This window comes from Corvus hawaiiensis, chromosome 6, assembly GCF_020740725.1.
Source record: "Corvus hawaiiensis isolate bCorHaw1 chromosome 6, bCorHaw1.pri.cur, whole genome shotgun sequence".
Lineage (NCBI taxonomy): Eukaryota > Metazoa > Chordata > Aves > Passeriformes > Corvidae > Corvus > Corvus hawaiiensis.
In genome coordinates, this window is record NC_063218.1 from 11149798 (window position 1) to 11171128 (window position 21331).

Sequence of the window (21331 nt, forward strand, 5' to 3'; positions counted from 1 at the left end):
GTCCCTTCTGCTGGTCAGAAGTATTAGTGCATTTCAATTTTGATGTTCATTGGCAAAAAAAGCAGCATTAAAGCTTTAGTCAAGCTTTGTAATATGCCCTGTATAGTTGGACTTCAACACGGGGAGTCAAGTATCTTGCAATGTTCTCTTAAAACATTTCAGCTGACAATACCACGGCAGCATTTTTTCAAAGAATAGAGTTCAGTGCCTTGAGTAAGAGAAATGGAAATTGCCAGACACGAAGGCAGAGGAGCTACACGGTATGGAAAGAACATCATCTGTCAAAACATGGGTTTACCAGAACTAGCACTTCTTCCAAAACTAGTGATCAAGTCCTTAAAAATGAGAAAAATCAGAAAAAAACCAGAAAAAATATTATAAAAGCTGAACGAACATTTGATAAAATTCCATTTAAAATATTTACCTTATTTTGAAACTTTAATTACCATCCTAATTCAAAGCAAGAAACACTATTCTGGAATGATTTTTATTGCATTTCTATTATGTGACAAACTTTATAGTTTTCAGTGATTTTATTGAAATCATGATGACAATAATTAACACTAATTAAAGGTGACAGTCTCCCATTAACAGAATTGTATCTTAACACATGATATTGGAAATAAGTGGGTGGCACATGGAAGAAAACTTCCAACTCATGCATGAACAAATTTAATTAAAGCTATTACTTCTAGCAGCATATTAAAAAACCCACAAGGAATACAAGAAAGTACTATAATTACACACAATGCATTTTATACTATAAGTAGCAACTCTAGTAGTGGGAGTTTGGCTCCAGATAACTCAAAGCAGGCAAGATGTTGTATGGATACACTGGACTAACAAATACTTAGAAAATACTGCTGTTTATATTGTTTTATTTACTGACCCTGCAGAAACATTTCTTCACCAAAAGAAATGCTTAAAAGAAGAAAAATTACCACAGTGTCCAAAGCCACAGGAACACTCACGGAAAAACAGAGTGCTAGTACTAAGCTCAAGGGAGCACCGCATATAAACATTTTAAGTGGCACAGAACAGGAACGAACTTCTGTTCCTTATCTCACTATTGAAGATAAAGGGATGTACATGTCAGTGTTGTAAAGTGTCGTAAAGAATACAGGCTACTCGAAAAGAATTGAGCTGTAAGTTTAAGGTCTTTCTCCAATTACCATGTAGGAGACCTGTAAACCTGCTTTTTTTTTTTTTTTGAAACACTTAACACATTTCTGATCAGAAATAGGACACTGAAGAGTACTTTGTCTCATCTACAACAAGCTCATGACTCCCAAACAACTCCTGATCAGTAATTAAAAATATTTTACAGGTACTTAGAGCTTCCATAAGGATTACAAGAAAACATTTAAGTATTCCAACCAGTTATTATCATAGTAAAGTTATTTTGTTCAAGGCCAGTTAGAAGGTGAGCTGAGAAGAGTAGGTGGGTGCACAAGCGAAGTTTCCAGTCTCAGGAAGTAATTAAGACAATGAACCAAAACTTCCAAAGTGCATCCCTCATCTGCATCAGCTGCCCTGATGCAGCCCCATGATGTTCAGTACCTGTGCAGGTACTCCAGAGACAGGAGAATGAGAACCGGCTGCAATTACAGCTGCTAATGTCAACTCCTCTGTACCCAAGGAACTAAACTGCTGCCAGAAATACCTTTTGGCTGTTCTTCAGATAACAGAAATTTGTAACCGGAAAAAACCCTGCCTTTCATCTCCCTGTATTTGGAGAAATTACACTGTTCTTATCTGCCACTGTTTCACATTTTCACCTGAAAAGCTGACACCCAAAATGTGATAGATACACAAAATATAGTAACTACTTCCCTAAACACTGACAGAAAATAAGGTTTAAAAACAATACTTTATAAATATGTGGCACATTTTCTACCTAAAATCCAAAATCAAGCTGCTTTTTATTTAATTTTCAAGTAGTTCAATTTCTTGGACATTGAGGTACTCCATCTTATTTAAAGATGTCTTCTTACCATCAAACAAGTTCTGTGTAGTAATACACATTCGAGCTTTAAATTAATAAAGCAACAGCACTGACACTGTTTCTATGCCAATCTTCAGCCTAGATGAAGCTGTAACTTCACTTACAATAAAAAAGTTATTTCACCTATGACAGCTTGTGTATGAAAATAGCCTTAATCATGTGCCCAGCTCCAGGGTCCCTGACACAGGAAGGACAGGGACCTGCTGGAGTGAGTCCAGAAAAGGGTGATGAAGATGCTCCGAGGGCTGGAGCACCTCATTTGTGAAGACAGGATGTGGGAGCTGGGGTTCTTCTGGATATAAGAAGAGTCTGGGGAGACGGAGACCTTATAGCACCTTCCAGTATGTAAAGGGGCTACAAGGGAGCTAGAGAGGGACTTTTGACAAGGGAGTGGAGTGACAGGACAAGGGGTAATGGCTTTAAACTGACAGAGGGCAGGTTTAGTCCAGATATTAGGAAGAAATTCTTTACTGCAAGGGTGGTGAGGCACTGGAACAGGCTGGGCTGAGAAGCTGTGCATGCCCATCCCTGGAAGTGTTCAAGGCCAGGTTAGATGGGGTTCTGAGCAACCTGTTCTGGTGGAAGGTGTCCCAGCCCATGGGAGGGGGGTTGGAACTGGATGTTCTTTAAGGTCCCTTCCAATCCAAACCATTTAATGATATAATTCTATGATATTGGGGGGCAAGGCAAGAGCAACATGATGGAATTCATTAAGGTACATAGCATTTAACATTTTTGGTTTCCACATGAAGAAATCTCTTGTCTAAATTATTATTTAAGAGTGACTTTTCATTTGATTATGAGGCTTTTAATGTAATATATTTTTCTGTGTAATGAAAAAAGGAAGGGCTGTTAGAATCAAATGAGCTATTACCAGACTAATTAAATAGCAACTGGAAAAAAGAGAGAGAAAAAAAAAAAAGACAACACCTCAAGAACCCCCCAGCTTAAAAGAGCCTGAAAGGAATGGGAAACACATGTTTTGTCAGTCCCATAATGAAGCTCAAAGCAGGTGCTTTACAACACTAATCCCCTCTGAAAGCTCCAGTCCTTGGAGAATCCAGATCTGGTGGCAGCTATCTCCTAACTGTGAGATTACACTGTGGTTTTGAGGATAGAGGAACTAAGTAATGCATTCAACTGTCAAAGATTTAAGATGGGAGATTTTAAGGAATGATTGATAATGAAATAGGAAAAAATGTCTGCTGTAATTTTAAACTATATGGCATAATTTTTGCATATTAAACAACCTGAGACACTGAAATTACTTTTTTCCAGGTGTATAAGTCTAATGATGATAAGAGTAGATCAACAGTGAATAATATACACACCAAATTAGCTAATGATTTTTCAAAAGCAGACCAATGCCATGCTGAACTAAGCTCTTGCTTTACAAAGAGTTTTATCAGAAGTCAACTGTTTTATTAGAAGCCATGTGAAATTTTAAAAATATTTCTCTAAACTATGATTACAAATATCCTCTTAAAGATTTTTACACTATATTAAAACGTTTAAAAACAAAGTGAAAAGTGAAAGTGATAACTCTAAAAATATTTCAAAAGCAATGTAGCATAAAGAGGAAAACAGGAATGCTTATACAGGAAATGACATGTGAAACAAGCCGAAATGGGCTTGAACTAATGAAATGGAAATTCTACCTGAAAATTAGGGAGAAAAATGGCAAGGAGGTTAATCAAATAGACAATGGAAGAAAAAAAGTGTCCTAACAGGGAAAGAGAGAAACCAGACAACTCTCAGTAAAGCTTTCTGGCACACATACAGTTAATATGACAGCAAATCTAACTTTTATATACAAAACACTAGGAGAAAACCCCTCAATTCCATAGCCACTAGAGTGTGTTTGAATCCATTCTCATGGAGTAGTACAAACCAAATTATCCTACATCTTCAAATGTGTTTCAAAACTTTAAAATCGGTTTTAAATATATGTCACAGCCTCTGAGAAAATGAAGCACTATTCTCATGAGGCTAGACCAGAATTATGTTCTGTATCATAACTGAAGTGCATGGTGTAACTCAGAAGAAGATTTATATTAAGTAAACTGAAGAAACACATGAACGACTGAATAAACTCTGCCACTTTGGACGCTTGGATGAAATAAGTATCAGCTTATCAAGCCTAACCATCTGCTATAAGCAAATGGGCTGTTTCCTTAAACACACCCGAACTCCACACACCAACCCCTAATTCTAGTCAGATACTGCTCTGAATCTGAGTAACCTGTCAATCAACAGTACCTGTCACACATCCATGATAAATACAATTCAAAGAACACTTAACTGGCAAAATGTAAAATAACTTGGTTCCTTCTCCAGAGCCTGTTAGTCTGCCTCCACCTCTCCTCACTCCCTGTACACATTTGCTAACCCTGGGAGCTACTGCTTGCTTTCTGTTGGATGCTTCTGAATGACAAAATAGGCGAACTTCATGACGACACTTGGAAGAATCATTAACAAGTATCACAAGCTGGGTCATGTGTAGGCTTAGAGATAGATGACACAATAAATTACGAAGCAGGAAGAAAAGCTCCCCCCCCCCCCCCACCTTGGCTTTCCTGTGATTAAACTGGTATGTTTCACACTCTAACCTAAAGCAAATGCCCAGCCCTCATGCAGGAACTTTAGTTAAGTTATAAGCACTTCCTTGCTTGTCTGAAACAAACATTTATTTGAAATTAACAAAAACTTCCATAAACCTTCCTTGATGACAACCCTGACTTAGTTTTCTAAATTCTCCAATCTATTTAAAATTAGAAATAGGAAGGGTAAGTCTTTTTTCATAGAAAGAGCTTAAACATCACAGGTCACACTGAGCTTGAGATGCAAACTAAGGTCCTGAATGGCTGACCAACATTTAAAATCATCCCAAATTGTCACACATTATTTTGTAATGATATGCAAGAGTGTTTAAACCAGAAATCAACAGGGCTTTTGTGGTTTTCTTGAGATCAATTTCTTAATAGACTTCAATAGACTACAAGTTTATCTTTAGTACAGGTTTTTTTGGTATGCATTTGGTTTTTTTGGGGGTGCTGTGGTAGGGTTTTTGTCTGGTTGGCTTGTTTTCTTCTTTGATTGTTTGGGGTTTTGTTGTTGTTGGTTTTGTTGGTTTGGTTATTTTTTTTTTAAATCCACTGTAAAAACCCCTATCTTTCAATTCAGTGCATAGTTTTCCTCAATTTTTGGCATAAACAACCCTCTCTTAGTCCCACACCCTGTGAAACTTAGCTGCCTTGTGTGAGGTGATACAGGTAAAAGAAATGATCAAGCAGCATAGCAACAATGATTTGGTAAGAAAATAAAGAAATATATTTAGAACTACGTCAGTAACTTGCTTAGATGTCAATGCTGGCCATGTCAAATGCTAAGATCAATTATGAGTAGTTCCCTGTTAGGAAATAAAAATTACTTTCTAAGCAAGGTAAGTTTTGACTCAAAGTAGAAAGCTAATTATGCCCATGTAAAAATCTGCTAAAATACATGCTTTCAACATTTAAGAAGGTTAAAGATGCTATATACCTGCGCACTTGTCAAGAATTAAGCGTGGAATAATTTCCCATTTAACCCAAAAATTATTCCTGCACAATCCAACATTATTTTCCTCATATTTGTCTGAAAACAAGACATATTTGCTTCAGCAGATGTCTTCAGCCTCTGGTCAAACTAATCTTCAGTCTCACAAAGGAATTCAGGAAGAACTGAAAATGTACCTATTAGCAGCAGTGTCCCTAATATTGCTCAGCTGCCAGAAAAGCTGACATTCTGCTGATAATTTCCACTAGATTTCCACCCCTCTCACACAGCAGAAAGAATGAACTGCAGTACGGAATACATTTAAATTGGAGCCTTCAAGAAATCTGTAAATTTACAGGGCACAAACAAACTGATTGGCTGTATTAGCTATGAATCCAAGACTGACTCCCTGCTACATGTCCAGAAGTCCTGGACATGTTAAGACATCACACTCCCAGCACATTTCCCCAAATACTCTATTTTATTTACATTTTCCCTTTTAAACAGAAGATTTAACGTGCAATGAAAGCAACTTGTTCTAATTCCTTCCATTTAGCTACAAACTTTAGAATGCTTTATTCTTTAAGATACATTAATGATTACTGAGTTTGCAATAATATGAAGAGAGAAAAGTTATGCAGTAAAATATCTACACTCAAAATTTTGCCTTTGAGAGGATGTGTTATATTCCAATTCAAAAGCCAATAAAATCTTAATTTTGTACTGGAACAAGAACAACTCGGTTTTTATAGCATGCAATTAACTTTAAGACAGTCCTCAAAAAAACTCTGTGCATCAATTTTTGGATTTTAAGACAGTTTATACAGAAGATTAGATGTAATAAGAGCAAAAGATACAAAAATATTCTGGGAATAGGTCAGAAGAAAGATTCTAGTGTTAAGACTAGTTTGTTTGGAAAACTTTTTTGAAGAAAAACTTACTGCACCCAACGAACAGACACCACATTTTTTTTGCAGGCTTTGATAATTTTGTTCAAGTTTTCTTTCCAACATGACTTGAATGAACATAGGATACCTTTGAAACACCACTGACATTGTTATCCATTCACTTTAAATATAAAAGCAGTAACAGAATTTGGTTCTAGAGGCTGTGTGAAGCCACACAGCTGGTAGCTTTAATCCAAAATGCAAACTAAAAACCATCCATAAAAATCCCTAAAATGAAAAAGTGCTTCAAATGAATAGATTTCTAAAAACAACTAGAAAAGTCACAAATGAACAATTTTAAAATTAGTTTTTAAATTTTACATTAATGTATAATTTTTTGTTTGTGTAACTTACAAAGAAAATATTTACTTCATAAAATTCATATCACTCTTAGTAACAAGAGCAATTATGAAAATTGACAGAAACTGTCACTTCCACTACTGATAACAACCCAGACTCAGACCGCACCCTGAAGTTTAACGATACTTTTATAAAAGAAAGCTTAATTGGCAAGTTATAGCAGAAATGGTACCACATGATTTGATGTGCATTAAGTGGAATTGATTAGAGGATGTGCGGATGTGGCTTGAAAACATCACGCACCCAACATGGCATTTATCTCAGTTTTATCACTTGAGACAGGATGGTGCACACAGAGGGCAGGCACCGGCTTCGTGAGGCTGCTGAGACTCTGCTTTCACTGATAATGAGCTGTCCACCTTCAGCATGAAGGTTAGAGCATAAAAGCCACCTCCCCCAGATGAACATCCTGTCTGCATATGATGCAAATAATCCCGTATCTATTAAATATTGCTGGTGCTCACTTAATCTGTGTGGTTTACATTGCAGTTTCAGCAGCTAACAGTATTTGATAGCACACAGTGATGCCTTAGGTTTGGAGAATTAACCCTGATATGCAAATGGACCAAACTTACAAAAGTGTGAAAAACGCGTGACTCAGCATCCATCTTGGGTGGAGGCTTTTGACTGCCCAAGGTGTACCTTTGAAGGCCCTTCAAATAAATACCTGCTTTTATTCTCTTAATCTTGTATAGCCTCTGTTTTCAGGTAGCCACTTCAAGGCATCAGTTCAATGAATTAGCTGATTTTACAGAAGTCTCAATTAATTATTAGGAGCTTCAAACAGAAATGGAAAAAGAAGTTTTCCACAGAAACAGACGATACTTAACTTTAACCTTAAAATGTATTTCACAGCAACCATTACAAAAGTATGAATAAAAATTTGAGGGCATACATTCTTGCTTCCTTGAAAGGGCATGCACATTACTCCATGAGTCAGTAAATGTAATGTAAAAATTCCAGCTGACTACCTTCCTATAATTTCTTGGTATTTTTAGCTCAACAAAAAGTCCCCTCTAGAGACATTTTACAGTCATGCCCTTAGGTATTTTACATGTAGTGTTAACACTTAACATCCTCATTTTTCCAGCAGAAGAACCTATACATGCACTCTTCATATGGGCAAGGGGTCTATACAACCCAACGAAGTCAAGAAAGGAGCGACAAAGAACAAAGAGTAAAAGCAGCAGCAAGGTAAAATACACTCTGATAGAAAGTGATGCATGGTGAAAAGTTAATAAGCATGTCACCATGTTAAAGGCAGCAGGAATAATAATTAAGCAACCTCCTTTAAATCTGTTCTTGGTCAAGTATTAAAAACACTCCCCCATGAGTTTCTTTGGTAGATACATTAAAACCCCATCAGTCTATGTCTGGCAATGTCTGAATGTCCTTCCAAAAGATCTAGCAAAACAGTACAAGAAGTAATACAATAACAGAACCATTTGTACCAATATCAGTCCTTTGATAATTCAGGTGATTATCTTATACTAACAGATAAAAAACTTTTCATAATTTCATATATACAAGAAGCCTAGGTTCATTAAGAATAGAACTGCTGCTTGTCCTTGAGGAAGATGGCCTTGCTTTCTCCTTTTCGAGGCAACACTTTTGAAAGAAACAGTGGATGGGTTTCAAAGCTAACAATTAAGTGTACAAGTCATTAAGCAATGTTAAGGAGCAGCAGTGGCTGAGAATTTTCTATGAGAAATCGGAAACTTTTGGCAAGATGGATGACTATTAACTCCAGGAGTCAAGCCATGTACCAATGGAGTCCAGGTAGCTTGGTAGGCAGGTAACAGCCCAAACACAAGGTTGATACCTGTTCTCATCCCTTCAGGTTACCAAATTATAATTGGCTAATGGGGGAGAAAAGGGAAGAACAAGCATTTTCATCTCCTTTAAATCTCAATTGAGGTTTATCCAAGTTATATGAGCTATTAGACGCAAACCTGACAACAACTATGACACACAAAGCAGGATAGAACATGTGTGCTGACCATGGGAAATCCCATTTATTGGATTGGCAGGGCTAAAAAAAGTTTTGAAGGTCTTTTGCATAGAAATACTTCCACACAGGTACAAACAAGCCTTCCGTTTTAAAATTTAAATCCACTCAAAGAGAATTAACACAATTCATCACTACTATGGAAGCATCTCTGAAGAAAATGAAGATGTCTCCTCTATGTACCTTTCCTCCCAGGAAGACTTTGCTCACTTCTCTCAACAAAGAGCGACTGTACCTTAAATGTTAACTGAATTTAACTAAGCTAAAAAAATAAAGAAAATTAAGATTTAAATAAACATACATCCCCAGACCAAGTAAGTTCATCATCCTAAAAATACCTACTTATGTGGAAGGTGCAAGATGCATGTGCAGGTGAGTATTACAGTTACACAGAAAATACAAAAGGAATAAACCAGATTCATTTTCTGCTGCAGAATATGCTAAGAGGAAAAAACCAGTATCATGAAAGGTAACGTTGAGATTTTTAGGTATGCTTTTACAATCAGCATAGGCCAGTTTCAGAGTATAATAAAATATTAATGCCCTACCCCCAAAATGGCAAACTCAGCATAGGTAAAGGAAATTATGCTTGAAATGTATCAAATTCTTGGAAAGTATTAGAAAGTTGGTAAGTGCCAATTATCCTGGGACTTTTATATTTTTAACAGAATGTTGTTATAATGCAGGAAGATTACTACAAATGTTGTACGGATGTGTTAGAAATGACGCTGTTCAACATTTTCATAAACACCACAGAAGATGAATAGCAAGGTCACACAGTTTGTTAAAAGCTGTACTCACTGTCAGTTCAAACTTGTTAAAAAAAATCTAGAGAAAAACCTCACGATACTGAGCAAATTAATTCAATCTATTAGATCTTTCCAAAAGCTGATAAATGTAAAGAAATGTGGGTGAAATAGCTGCCTGCATACATTTATTAATTCTAGCTTACTCAGAAGAGTTATGGACTGCTGCTGAGCTCCTAACTGAAGATTTAGAAATGAACAAAACATCCTTTTAGCATGCCAGTATTTTTAATACTGCATGCAGTTCCAGTCATTCATCTTTAACAGTTTGCTAAAACATGGTAAGAATAATTTAAAACACCACTAACACCAAAACCTGAGAATTAACGGAGGTAAAAGTACTACTAATAGGCATGCTAGCACCAAACATATGAAAGTCTGCCTTAGTAACTACAGAGAAAAGACAACGGGAAAAGAGAGAGCTTACAGCAAGATTATTGCTCTTTGAACTTAAAAAGTACTTAAAAATTGATATTTTGATATTTTAAGTCACAGCAAGGCCAGTCATTTTTTGGTCCCACAAGCACCAAAGAATGACAGAACCATAGAATAATCTTCACCAAAAGGGACAGTCGTTTCTGCTAGTCTAATCCCCCACTACATAAACCCAGCTGCTCTCAGCATTGTCCAGTCGAACTACCTCCAAGCACAGAGATTTCACAGCCCCTTCTGGAATCTTGTTCCAGCTTTTAACCAATGTTATGGTGAAAATATTTTCACCTTGTGTACAATTGCAATCTCCAGTGTTTGCAAACTCATATTGCTTACTTCTCATTCATTTAGTGTGGATGTCTGAGAAGAGCCTGGCTCTGTGCTCTACACCCTCCCACCAGTTAGTCAAAGATCAAATCTCCCCTTAACCTTCATTCCTTCAGGCCAAACAAATCCAGTTCTTTCAGCCTCCTTTGTACATCATGAGGTAAATGGTTACTGTTCTTCATGCTGAGTTTGGTCTGTACTACTTCTGAAGTGTGAGCTTTGGGCTTTGCTCCCCTTTAATTAAAAATGGATAATTTTTTAATCTTGTTTTAGCTCAGATACAATTCCTGAAAAGCAACAGTCTAGCAACAGTTTTTAGCAAGTGTGGTTAGACAGAAGTATCTTCAGGTCAATTATTTTTCAAGACAAAGAAACACACGATGGATTCTTTCTAAAATGAAAGACTTTTTCCTTTAAGAAAAAGCAATGATCTTTCATCACTTTGAGGAACATGCAAATTTCTACCGAAATACTCAGATATTTACATCACAACAACACTACCACTGACATTTTTTGCCCTGGAGAACACTACGTAAAGATGGAATCTGAACTACCTTCCGTGATCCCTCACTCAAGATGAATATATACAAGGAACACAGAAAAAAATGTACAAAGTTAACATCACATCATCTTTAAAAAAGAGTCACAGCATCTCCCACAAAATCTAAAGTAACTTAAAAAATGACAAGTCAAATCTGTCAAAAAACATTTGCTGCTCTGGAAGGCAGAGGAGAAGGATGGACAATGAGATATTTGAAATGTTATGGCCTACAGGAAGCATCAGTTTGAGTTAACAAACTATCAGGGTGTTCTCACCCTTCTTCCCACACAACTTTCAGTACGTCTTGCAAAACATCTTGAAAATAATTTTTGAAAAGCATGAACAGACATTACCAGTTCCAGCCAGTCAGCAACTAAGCCATTAAAGTAACCTTTACATTCTGCTAATTCTGCCATTGCAGATCAGGACACAGTTTTATATGTCTTTTGTTCAAATATTTGTCTTGAGTTCATGAAAACATTGGCATCTGGGCTACTTCTACGCTCTGATAAAACAGTATTAAGAGATTTTTCTTATCAACACTGAACTGTATTCCTAATGAAAAACGTCTGCTCCTCCCTGAACATTCATATTCTGCCTACAGAATTAATTACTATTATTTTCTACCTGTTACTGCACTCTGTCCTACAGTTATGGTTTTGAGCAGGACAACACTCAACAGTAAATATGAACTGGTAACTCTGAAGTCTAGTGACAAATGTTCACTGTTTGTCCTAGTCCATGCTGCTTTTACAGCTACTTCCTCTGCTTGAAGTGCTGAGATGGAAATCAAAATGTTTCCTTTCCCCAAGCCTCACCTTGTTTATGTGGTTCCTCCTGTCAGGGCCTTGATTGCACTTCCACCACCCTAGGGGTTCAGCTTCCAGAAGGGCTCCATAAGGAGGGACGCATCTTGAAAACTTTGCTTCCCTCCTTGCTGTAAAAATGCTAAATGCATAATGCCTATTAACCCTCTGTGCTGTCTTAATGTCATCTTGATAGTTAGTGCCCTGTCGATGTATAAAGATCCTAAAGGAGCTCTCCATGCAGGTGAGTTCCTTTAGCTACATTCGTTTCACAAGGTCAGGTCTTTATCCAAGATCACAAACCACAGTGGTTATTCCATGGCTGTAACAGCTGCTTGAACTGAAAGTGTAATTTTCCTGGAAGCTTTATATCTTTCCAATACAACTAAGTTTTCAGTTTATGATGATAATCAGTGGCAATCAACTCAATGCTAACATTCAGCTACCTTTGTACTCTAGAAAGACCAGTGCAGCAGTAGCATAACTTGGACCCCCACGAAAGCCTGTTGCAGACGGAGCAACCAAAGACTCACGACCCCAGCAGGCCAATCACTGAGCCAGTGTTTTCAGCACAAACAACCAATATACATCAATGGTGCCACACCACTTGCATTTAGTGTGGATTAGGCTCTTTTGGTGCTTGTTATTTTCCAACAATGGGTCAAAAGTCACATTCTCCATTTCTGATTTCTACACATTGCTCTGGAACAATTGCCAACAGTCTACAGTTGTGACAAAGGGCATAGTCTTGCAGTACCTGAAAGAAGGAAGGAGAGCAGCTATACTGACACCGAGCAGGGTCAAGTGCACAGTGAAGAGGGACACACCAAGCTAGGTAGCCAACACACCGGGATCCAGATCAGTGAGGCATATGACAGGACAACCATATGGCTGTAACCCAGCTGAGGCAACAACCAAGGCCATGGGCCTGAGCTTAAAGACAGCTCCTTAATCAAAGGGGAACCCCAACAAGACTCACAGCTGTTTCCACAGCAGCCTAAGTCAGGATTACATGGCTGCACAATACTCAAGATGACTGAGCACCGGCAGCCAAATGAACTGCTGGAGGATGCGATGTTTGTGGCCGTGACATCTCCTATCCTACAAGTACCTACTATTCCTTCTTTTGGTGATGTTGCAGATACCAACGTCAGCAGTGGCAATCAGTAAAATTCTAACATTCTTATTTCCTATTCACAAGACTTTAACATAGTTTTTAAAAAACACCTGCATCTGTTTTTCCAATTGTGTTGTTTCAGCAAAGCTGTAAGCAACCCAGACAACAAAGCTGCCTACAGTTCAGGATGCACAGGAGAAAGGTTCTGATCTGGCATGATATCAGAGCTAGCTGAAAATTTCCTTTTTATTCTGAAACATTACATTCTGCAAACATTACAGGTACAGAAATTGCTTTGGAATTTACTTTGAAAGTAAGATTGCAATTTTTATTTTCAAAGATGCAAGGTTTCACATAGTTTTTTAGAACCAGGACTGAGTTCAAATATGGTAGCTACATCATCTCAAAATATTAAAGATTTTATGAAACTGGTGCTTAAGAAATAGTTCTTCTATTTCAACAAACTGTATCTATGACAAACACCCAAGGGGCTTATGGCCCTACCCCCCTCCTTGACCTTGAAGTTTTAGCTCTTACAGTTACCAAGAGGAGCACTTCTACTAGAAATTTAATCCTATATTACAAAAGACGATGCAAAAGGACAACTGTAAAAGCAGCATGCATTGGGACAAACAGTAATAACACGTCAGTAGCCTTCAGAACTACCAGTTAATTTTTACTGCCATTAATTTTGTATGTATTGTTCTGATAGGCTTCATTTTGGAAGGATCAGTACTGGTAGCACCAGCGCAGCTGGTGACGTGAGGTACCCACAAAAAACCCACAGGAACTTCTGCGCACATGTATGTATGTATGGAAGAGATGCTTTGCTCTCCCAATGTCAAAAAACTCCTCTGGGCTATAATACCAGAGACCCATTTTATTTCCTGCCACCTGAAAAATGAAAAACAAACAATCACCCAGTTATTCTTTAATTGCTTAAAAGAAAGTCTACTCTCATAAGCCATTAAAAAACTGAAACCAATGAAACAGAAAAAACCTATACCACCCAAAAAAAGCCTTAAACCACAAAACCCTTTAACCTCTTATTTACTACTGTATTATTCAGTGCACCAAAAATGTAGGTCTTGGGAAAGTAAATTTCAGAACAGTTTCTCAAAATTCATTGTTTCCACTATTATGTATTTCATTGGAGCAAAGGCAGGATAGGAAGTTCAATGACAAGAACCTTGTTATCATATTGAGACAAAGGATTAAGGACAATCATTGCAACATTTCATCATTCTGACTCCAATCTTGGTTTGTTTTCCTAACTTGCACCTTTAAAAGATGGTGCTTTTCCTCTTCCAAAAGGCAGCATCTAACTGAAAATTAAGATGATTTGTGCAGAGTGAAAAGCAAAGGCTTGTCCACAGGTCAGGCAGTTCCATTTATATTCCCTTGACAACAAGCATAGTCCCCTTATTTGAAATCAAAGGAATTTTATTGCATTTCTTCCCAGTCACAGATCAAAACTAGTTTTCTAGAATTCATCCGTTGCCACTTCAGACAGAGAAGGATATGGCTCTTTTAAAAGGTAAAGAGAATTCATAATTTTTAAATACCTAAACACCCATGCTCCTACTTAAAGGAGCAGACTTCTGAACAGTTGGGGTTTTATAAACTTTCAAAGCAAAATTTTTTCAATGTATGGAGTATTAATTAAAAAAAAAAAAAAAAAAAAAAAAATCTTTCCAGTACTAACATCTAGCCTATGCCAGTGAAAGCTGAGATGCAAAGGTAATTAAGAACGGTATTAGCTATGTTTCTTGCATACAAATACCATTGTTCAAGGTGTGCTCATCCCAGCTAATACATGTTCTGCCTTCATAAAGTTCTAAACCAGAACCACCCTATGGAAGATATTAAAAAAAAAAGGCACTGGTTGGTTAAGAGCCAGCTAAAAAAATACACAAAAAACCATCATCACAATGCAAAATTTTACTAAGTAAAAAAACACAGAACAAGAGATACACACTCAATATTATAAAGAAGTGTCATACCAACATGTATTTTCAAATTATATAAAATGTAATTTGCAATGCACTCATTCTATAAACCCAAAAGAATGTATTATGTGAAGAAACTGAACATTCAGAACCGCACAACACAGTGGGCACATAAAAGCTTCCTTGTTAAAGCCAAACCGCATCTCTTCTAGGAAATGCCTTCTAAATACATAAAGGATATTTTCATAGTAAGTGTCACATCTCTTCCCCCCCTTCCTCTCCGACAACACTTCCAATTCTTTTACAAGCTGCAGTGCACTTTAAGGGAGCTCTATCTGAACAATTCAAACAAAAGAAGGCTTTGAAGCACACTAAAGGTTTGACCTTATTCTACAGAAACGGTATAGGGATAACTTGGCTCTTCCCTCCCCCCTCAGTACCTTTCTGGGGTAGTGACTTCACATCCTTTGACATCAGCACAGCTTGGAAGGGGGATGGGAGAGTTACGGCAGAAAGCTGTAAAACCTGCTTTTAACTATGTATGCAATGCCTCCACGAATTCTTAAATCTTCCCCAAACACATTTAATAGAAAATGGGTTTTGCTCTCCGCTGGTTTTATTGCAGCTGTAACAAACCGTGAGGGACTGAGCTACAAAGGACTTCCTGCTCCCCTTCTCCGAGCTCCACAATAGCCATTTATTCGTTCGTCAGAGGGTCTCGATTCACTCTCACACGCACAATAACTCACCTCTAATATGCAAAAGGGCCACGGGCTGGAACGGCCCATTGGAATTGGCTGCGTCAACCACCATCCTGCTGCCAGCTCTGTTACATGTCAACATCTAGGCTCCAGCAGGCACGGCACTGTATTCCTTAAGGCAAGAAACCAGCCTCCATTTTAGTTTAAAAAAAGACAGAAACTGAAGCGTTCTGCAGCTGGAGGGAACTGGCTGGAGAGTGATGTCAGCGGGCGGGAGGAGCCCTATTGGCCGACGGCAGCAACTTCAAATGACACCGAGGAGGCCGCGAATGAGCGCGGCCGGTGCGGGGCTCCCCCCGCGCCCGCACCGGCCCCGGCCCCGCGCCGCCCGCGGCAGGGGCGGAGCGGCTGCGGAGATGACGGGTCTGCTGCTTTTGGGTTTGGGTTTCTTATTATTACCAGGATGATCTCACTGCTGCTGTTGTACCCCCGCCCCCTCAATAATATTCAGCAGCACCTGCTAGAAAGAACGCATGTATTTTTATTTTTCCTCTTTCCTTAGCCTTTCCTTCAGTAAGGTTTCCCAGGATCACCAAACCGATGTTCAATTTAACCGTGGAAAAACACAGCATCGAGGGCAACATTTACAACTTTAGCTTCCAAGGGCCATAGCAAAAGGTAGGTAGTTCACAATAAGATACAGGTCCTTGGATTATTATTGGTGATTTAGAAATATAAAACCTCACAAGCATTCCATGAACTGCTTTATCACTGGTTGCTAGTATGTACATTATGAATAAATATACATACATATGACAAGCAGGAGATGAAAACCTCATGTTTCATGCTGAGTATTTCTTTCAATCTAGAAATGGACCAGAATACTTCTTTTAATCTAGAAATGGATCGGCCTTCAGTTTAGGTTAATGTTGCTAAATTTGGATTTTGCAAAATACTGGTTTTCCTTTCTAAAAAGATCAGTAATTATAAAAACTTTTTAAACTATTACTGAAAAGTAAAGGACTAAGAAGCAATATATAGGCATACGAAAAGAGTTTTGCTGCATAATCTCAGAAGTATAATAAAAAAAGTACAGTGTAACAATTTCTGAACTTATTAGTTTGATTATTTAACGTATTTACAAAAATACCTGTGAGCACCCTTTTTTTCATCATGTGAGACTTGCACACTTATTTTTACAATGAGCTATTTGAAAGACCATTTTGTCTGCTTGGAGTGATGTTCAGAGAAATTGGCACAGTTACTCGTTACTCTCCACATCTGTTGTTCTCCCCAAATACTGTATGTCCCATATAGTGCAAATAAGTATGTAGATTACTTAATCCATGATACTGTCCTAACTTATATCTACTCAAAAAAGAAAAAAAGAAAAGAAAAAAGAAAAGGAAAAAAAAAAGTGCACATCAGAAGAGACTTTTCCATTAGGTAATTTGCTGATGAAAATTTGAAGTAAAAACAAATTATAGGGCATATGTGTACCTGGTTAGAAAAATTACATCACACTACAATAATACACTGTCAAATGTGAGTTAGTGCTGTAATGAATATTATTCAATTCCTGAAGGGAAAAGACTAACTGGGATATAAAAAAGAAGAGTATCATCCATAAGAATCAATTGGACTTAGTGATTGCTGACAAGGCCAAATTTAAAGTAGTACATCCTGGATGTAAACATGATGAGAAAGCCCAAAGACAACAAATCTGTAAAATATTACTTGGTTAAAAAAAAAAATAAAGCTCCTCTGTTTGATGTGGTGTGGATTGTTTGTTGTTGGTGTGTTTGTTTTATAAATAGAAGGGACTTGACCGAGAATATCCAAGTACTTTAAAGAATAATTATGGAGGTGGAAGGAATTAATTATTCTACATTCACTAGAAGAAGTAAATGCATCCTACCTCAAGGAAGAATAGGCTAGAAATTAAATGAAATCCTCTCACAATAAGCACACTGAAACAAAATAAAAGACTGAAAGCTTTCTAGTAGTTTGAAAAATCACCAAACATAATGTGTGACATAAATGTAGTTGATCCTGCTTTTGACAACATCAAAATGAACCACATGAACTTTTTAAACCTTTTCTTTAAGACTACAGAGATTCAAATCCTTTGTCTTTACAATCTAGGCAAAACCAGGGAAGGTGTATCCTCAAAAACTTTGTTTTTTATCTATCCCTTGAGTATACCTTACAATCACAGAATCATCAAGGTTGGAAGAGACTTTTAAAATCACCAAGTTCAATGTGAGTTTCAGCCTTATAAAACAAAAAGCTACCACAGAGATATGCCTTTAAAAAAACCTAGACTGAAAAATAAAACCAAGACTGACCTCAAACAAGGTTTTCTACAAGATTTTGATGTATGAAGGAAAAAACTAAACAACTTCGGTAATTTTAAAAAATATTTTCACATGCAGGATCTTGTAGAAAATTCTGGGGTTTTTTCCCATCTTAAAGCAGAATTAGATTATTTTATAGTAGTAAACCACAGTATGAAGCATCAAAAATTAGCTTTAAAATTCCAATTTATCTGGTAACCATACATTTAAGAACAGTTGCTCTATCACTCCTCCTTTCTACTCATGTCTTTGCTTTCTTTAATGGTCAGCTGCTGCTTCTTTCTCTCTGGAACTCCTTGCAAAGATTAAATGGCCAGGAAGGCTGCTGGTCCCCAGGGACACAATTTAACAACAGACCAAAAAGTGAACATTACTTTAGTTACAGTGCCATTTCCCAATTTATACATCCGCATGGCTTTCATAGTTGAAGGTTCATTAGCAAATTTTAGGTAATGCTTTAAGAGTCAAGCCCCCTAGAAAGCTCTTCATTAGAGAGAGTAAATGTGACATTCACAGCGCTAGCAGTTCTATTGGCAGAACACTCGGCCACATTCAGTAAGTTTTCTCTTGCAGAAAACACATACCCTGTTCTCATTTCTTCCTCTTTGCTGGACTCTGTTAGGTGTGAGTCCAGTACTTAGTAAACCACTGAGAAACTGGTTAAAACAGCCATTATTCAGTGTACTTCTGGTGTAATTCTGACAGGGCACTAGTGGAGCTGAAGTACTTTGATCTTCGTAAGACCTTCTGCTTTTTAACATCTGCTGTCTTCTCACCATTGTACAGAGAGATTGAGAGTACATTCTACTCAGGAGGTTTGTATACCCTCCCTTTGTTTCAGTCTTAAAATATTTGATTTGCCACTGAAGGAAAATATTTACTTAAGTTGAATTATTTTGAGCAACTTCATTTGGGAAAAAATTGCAAAGAAAATTGAGTTAGGAATTGACTTCTTAATGGAAGGGAAAGAATATTAGTGCAAGTGGAACAGAGCTAATGAATAATAATAATGGGAGGAAGAAGAGCTTACTTTAACAAATTTATGAAGACATTTCTGTTGCAAGAAAATGAAAAACAGTATTAACTTCAGCTATCCATTTTTAGAATTAAATGAATAAAAAACCATATTGACAGCATAGTGAAACTGTAGCTATTACAGGTTTCCTCTGAACCCTGCTCATCAGTTCTAACTTTCCAATGATGGGAATGAAGGAAAAATCCTATAAAGTTCTCAGGATATAACTGTGTAGCTTTCTAGAATTATAGAAGGGTTTTGGTTGGAAGTGACCTTAAAGGTCATTTAGTTAGGATCCAGCACTATAGCTGATGAATACTCTCTACATTTGGAGGCGATGTACCACTTTTTCAAAAACAAACATTCAATTTGGGTTGTTGATTTTAAAAACAACCACACACCCCGCTTCTCACCCCCCTCCAACACACGCAGCAAATTCACCTGCCCAAAGGTTGCCTTTATTTCCGTTCTACACCACCTACTATTCTAACTGATAGTGACAGAATCAACAACATAAGATAATTAAAATTGCACAAACTTCTATTGACATGAAGACACTTGGGTTGGTTACCTCTCAGACTATATGAGTTTTCATTTTTTGATTGAGAGAGGAAGAGAGTGTATTTAGTCTGAGCTCTAAGGTTACTAAAGGCATAATTCCACAACTGCTGAAATTGCTATTCTTCATCAACCTAAGACAGCCTTGTTGCAGACTGCTTCAGGCCCCTTCCTGCACTCCTCTCTGCTTTACATTTGAAAATATTTTGCTCTCATCTGCTTCAGTGGTCACGAGACCCACAGCTGAGTTGGTGTAGTTTCCTAAGCGACAGAAAGCCACTTTATTGTCAGGTTAGTTTTCTGCTAACTTAGACTGTGTTCCGTGGCAGGTAAGCTGAGCTAAACCTATAGGAGCTACTGCTGCAAACCCCTCTCTTCTGAGGCACAGGTGCCCAGCTGTCTGAAACTGCTGTACACGGGTTTGTGCAGCTCCATGGCTGAACCAGGTTAGGAAACTGAGCAGAGTTAAAATGAGAAAAGGGTGAGTTTGAGCCATGTTGATTCCATTACCTGGCCCACCAGACAGACACCCAAAAAAGGGACAGGAATAAACATGACTTGTTTTTTCTGGTAGGAGCAATGTAGTTTACTTTTCCCCACTCCAATTACAGCCTACACAAAACATACTGTTCTCATAAATGATGTCAAAGAAAATGTGGGTCTCATCACAATCCTGAACAATGAGTTACTCAAAGACAGTAACTTTGTTTTAGAGAAGGAAAGGTACTGGATACTACACATTCTGGAGGAGAAACCATAGCAGTAGGAAGGATATGGGCTTCTCCTACTAGGTTCTGACTCAATTCCAAAGGACAGCCAAGAGGAAACTCTTCAAGGAAACAGAGGCTGTGAACACCATGCTAATACCTAGCTATCAAGAGAAACACAGAGATAAGAAAAAAATCCTTACCTGGATAAATGAAAGGGACATGAACTATCCATGCAGCTTCCTTAAAAAATTCCCAAGACTGAAGCATGGCAAAAGACAATTCCTCATTGAAAAATTGATAATATTTACTCCTTCTAGTACAGCAAAACTCAGTTAAAAGAGAAATTGGTAAACATCTGCTTCTGACTGGATTTCCTGTCTCTATCTGGATTTCCTAATATTTGCATGGTCACTGTAGCACACAGGTTCAACAGTGCCAAGTTTTCCTTCAACCAATCTTGTATACTTAAGTAGTTTTGTAAATGGGGGTAGGGAGAAAAACCAGTAGATATTGGTTGAGCTCAGAAAGCTGTACAACACAAAATCATTACCTTAAAAGAAATCTATTTTAAAATTAGCATCTGGTACCAAAACCTAACTCCTAGGCCAGATTGCAGAAACTCATTTCAAATACTGGCACACTTTTAATCAAGCCCTATGCAAAATCCACCAAAATGACACCAAACTCAGTGCTGTCTGTGGCCCTATTACACAGGCCACACAAACCACTTTAAAGAAACAAAGTGTAAAAATTACATTTAAGAGTAAAAATTTGAGATCATGCTAGTTATCCAACAAACACTGATTGATATTTATGTGTGTAAATTCAATGTTTGATCTGTTGAGGTCTTAAGAAGAAAGAAGTTCAGTGCAGCAGCAAAAATGTATAGATCTGATTATAATGAGGATCTATGCAATGGAACAAAATGTTCCTTTTGTAAATGAAGGCATAATAAAAGACATTTTAAGAGAGATCTAAACTGAATTCAGAGACAGGTTAGAATCTAGAAAATAAGATAATACCACATTTTAAATCCTATTTTCATGGATTCTATCCAAGCTTTAGTGGAAACAAGTTTGGTAGGAAATGCTGCCAGTGACAGATGTAGTGCATTCTTCTAACACTTTCAGCTGCTGACTAATGAGTAGGTGTTTGATA

At 37.5% G+C, this 21331-nt stretch overlaps 1 protein-coding gene across 2 annotated transcripts in view; it reads right to left on the reverse strand.

Moving 5' to 3' along the window:
* The window catches only part of PPP2R5C (protein phosphatase 2 regulatory subunit B'gamma), a 79129-nt gene that overhangs the window by 34276 nt on the left and 23522 nt on the right, over positions 1 to 21331 (reverse strand). Inside the window, exon 1 of one of the 2 annotated variants that reach the window (XM_048306195.1) lies at positions 15582 to 15880. The exons of the other annotated variant lie outside the window; for it this stretch is intronic. Within the exon in view, the coding sequence (XP_048162152.1) occupies positions 15582 to 15675 (94 nt within the window). The 5' untranslated portion in view covers positions 15676 to 15880. Of the gene's footprint in view, positions 1 to 15581; positions 15881 to 21331 lie in introns of those variants that run through there. 2 annotated transcript variants of the gene reach the window in all.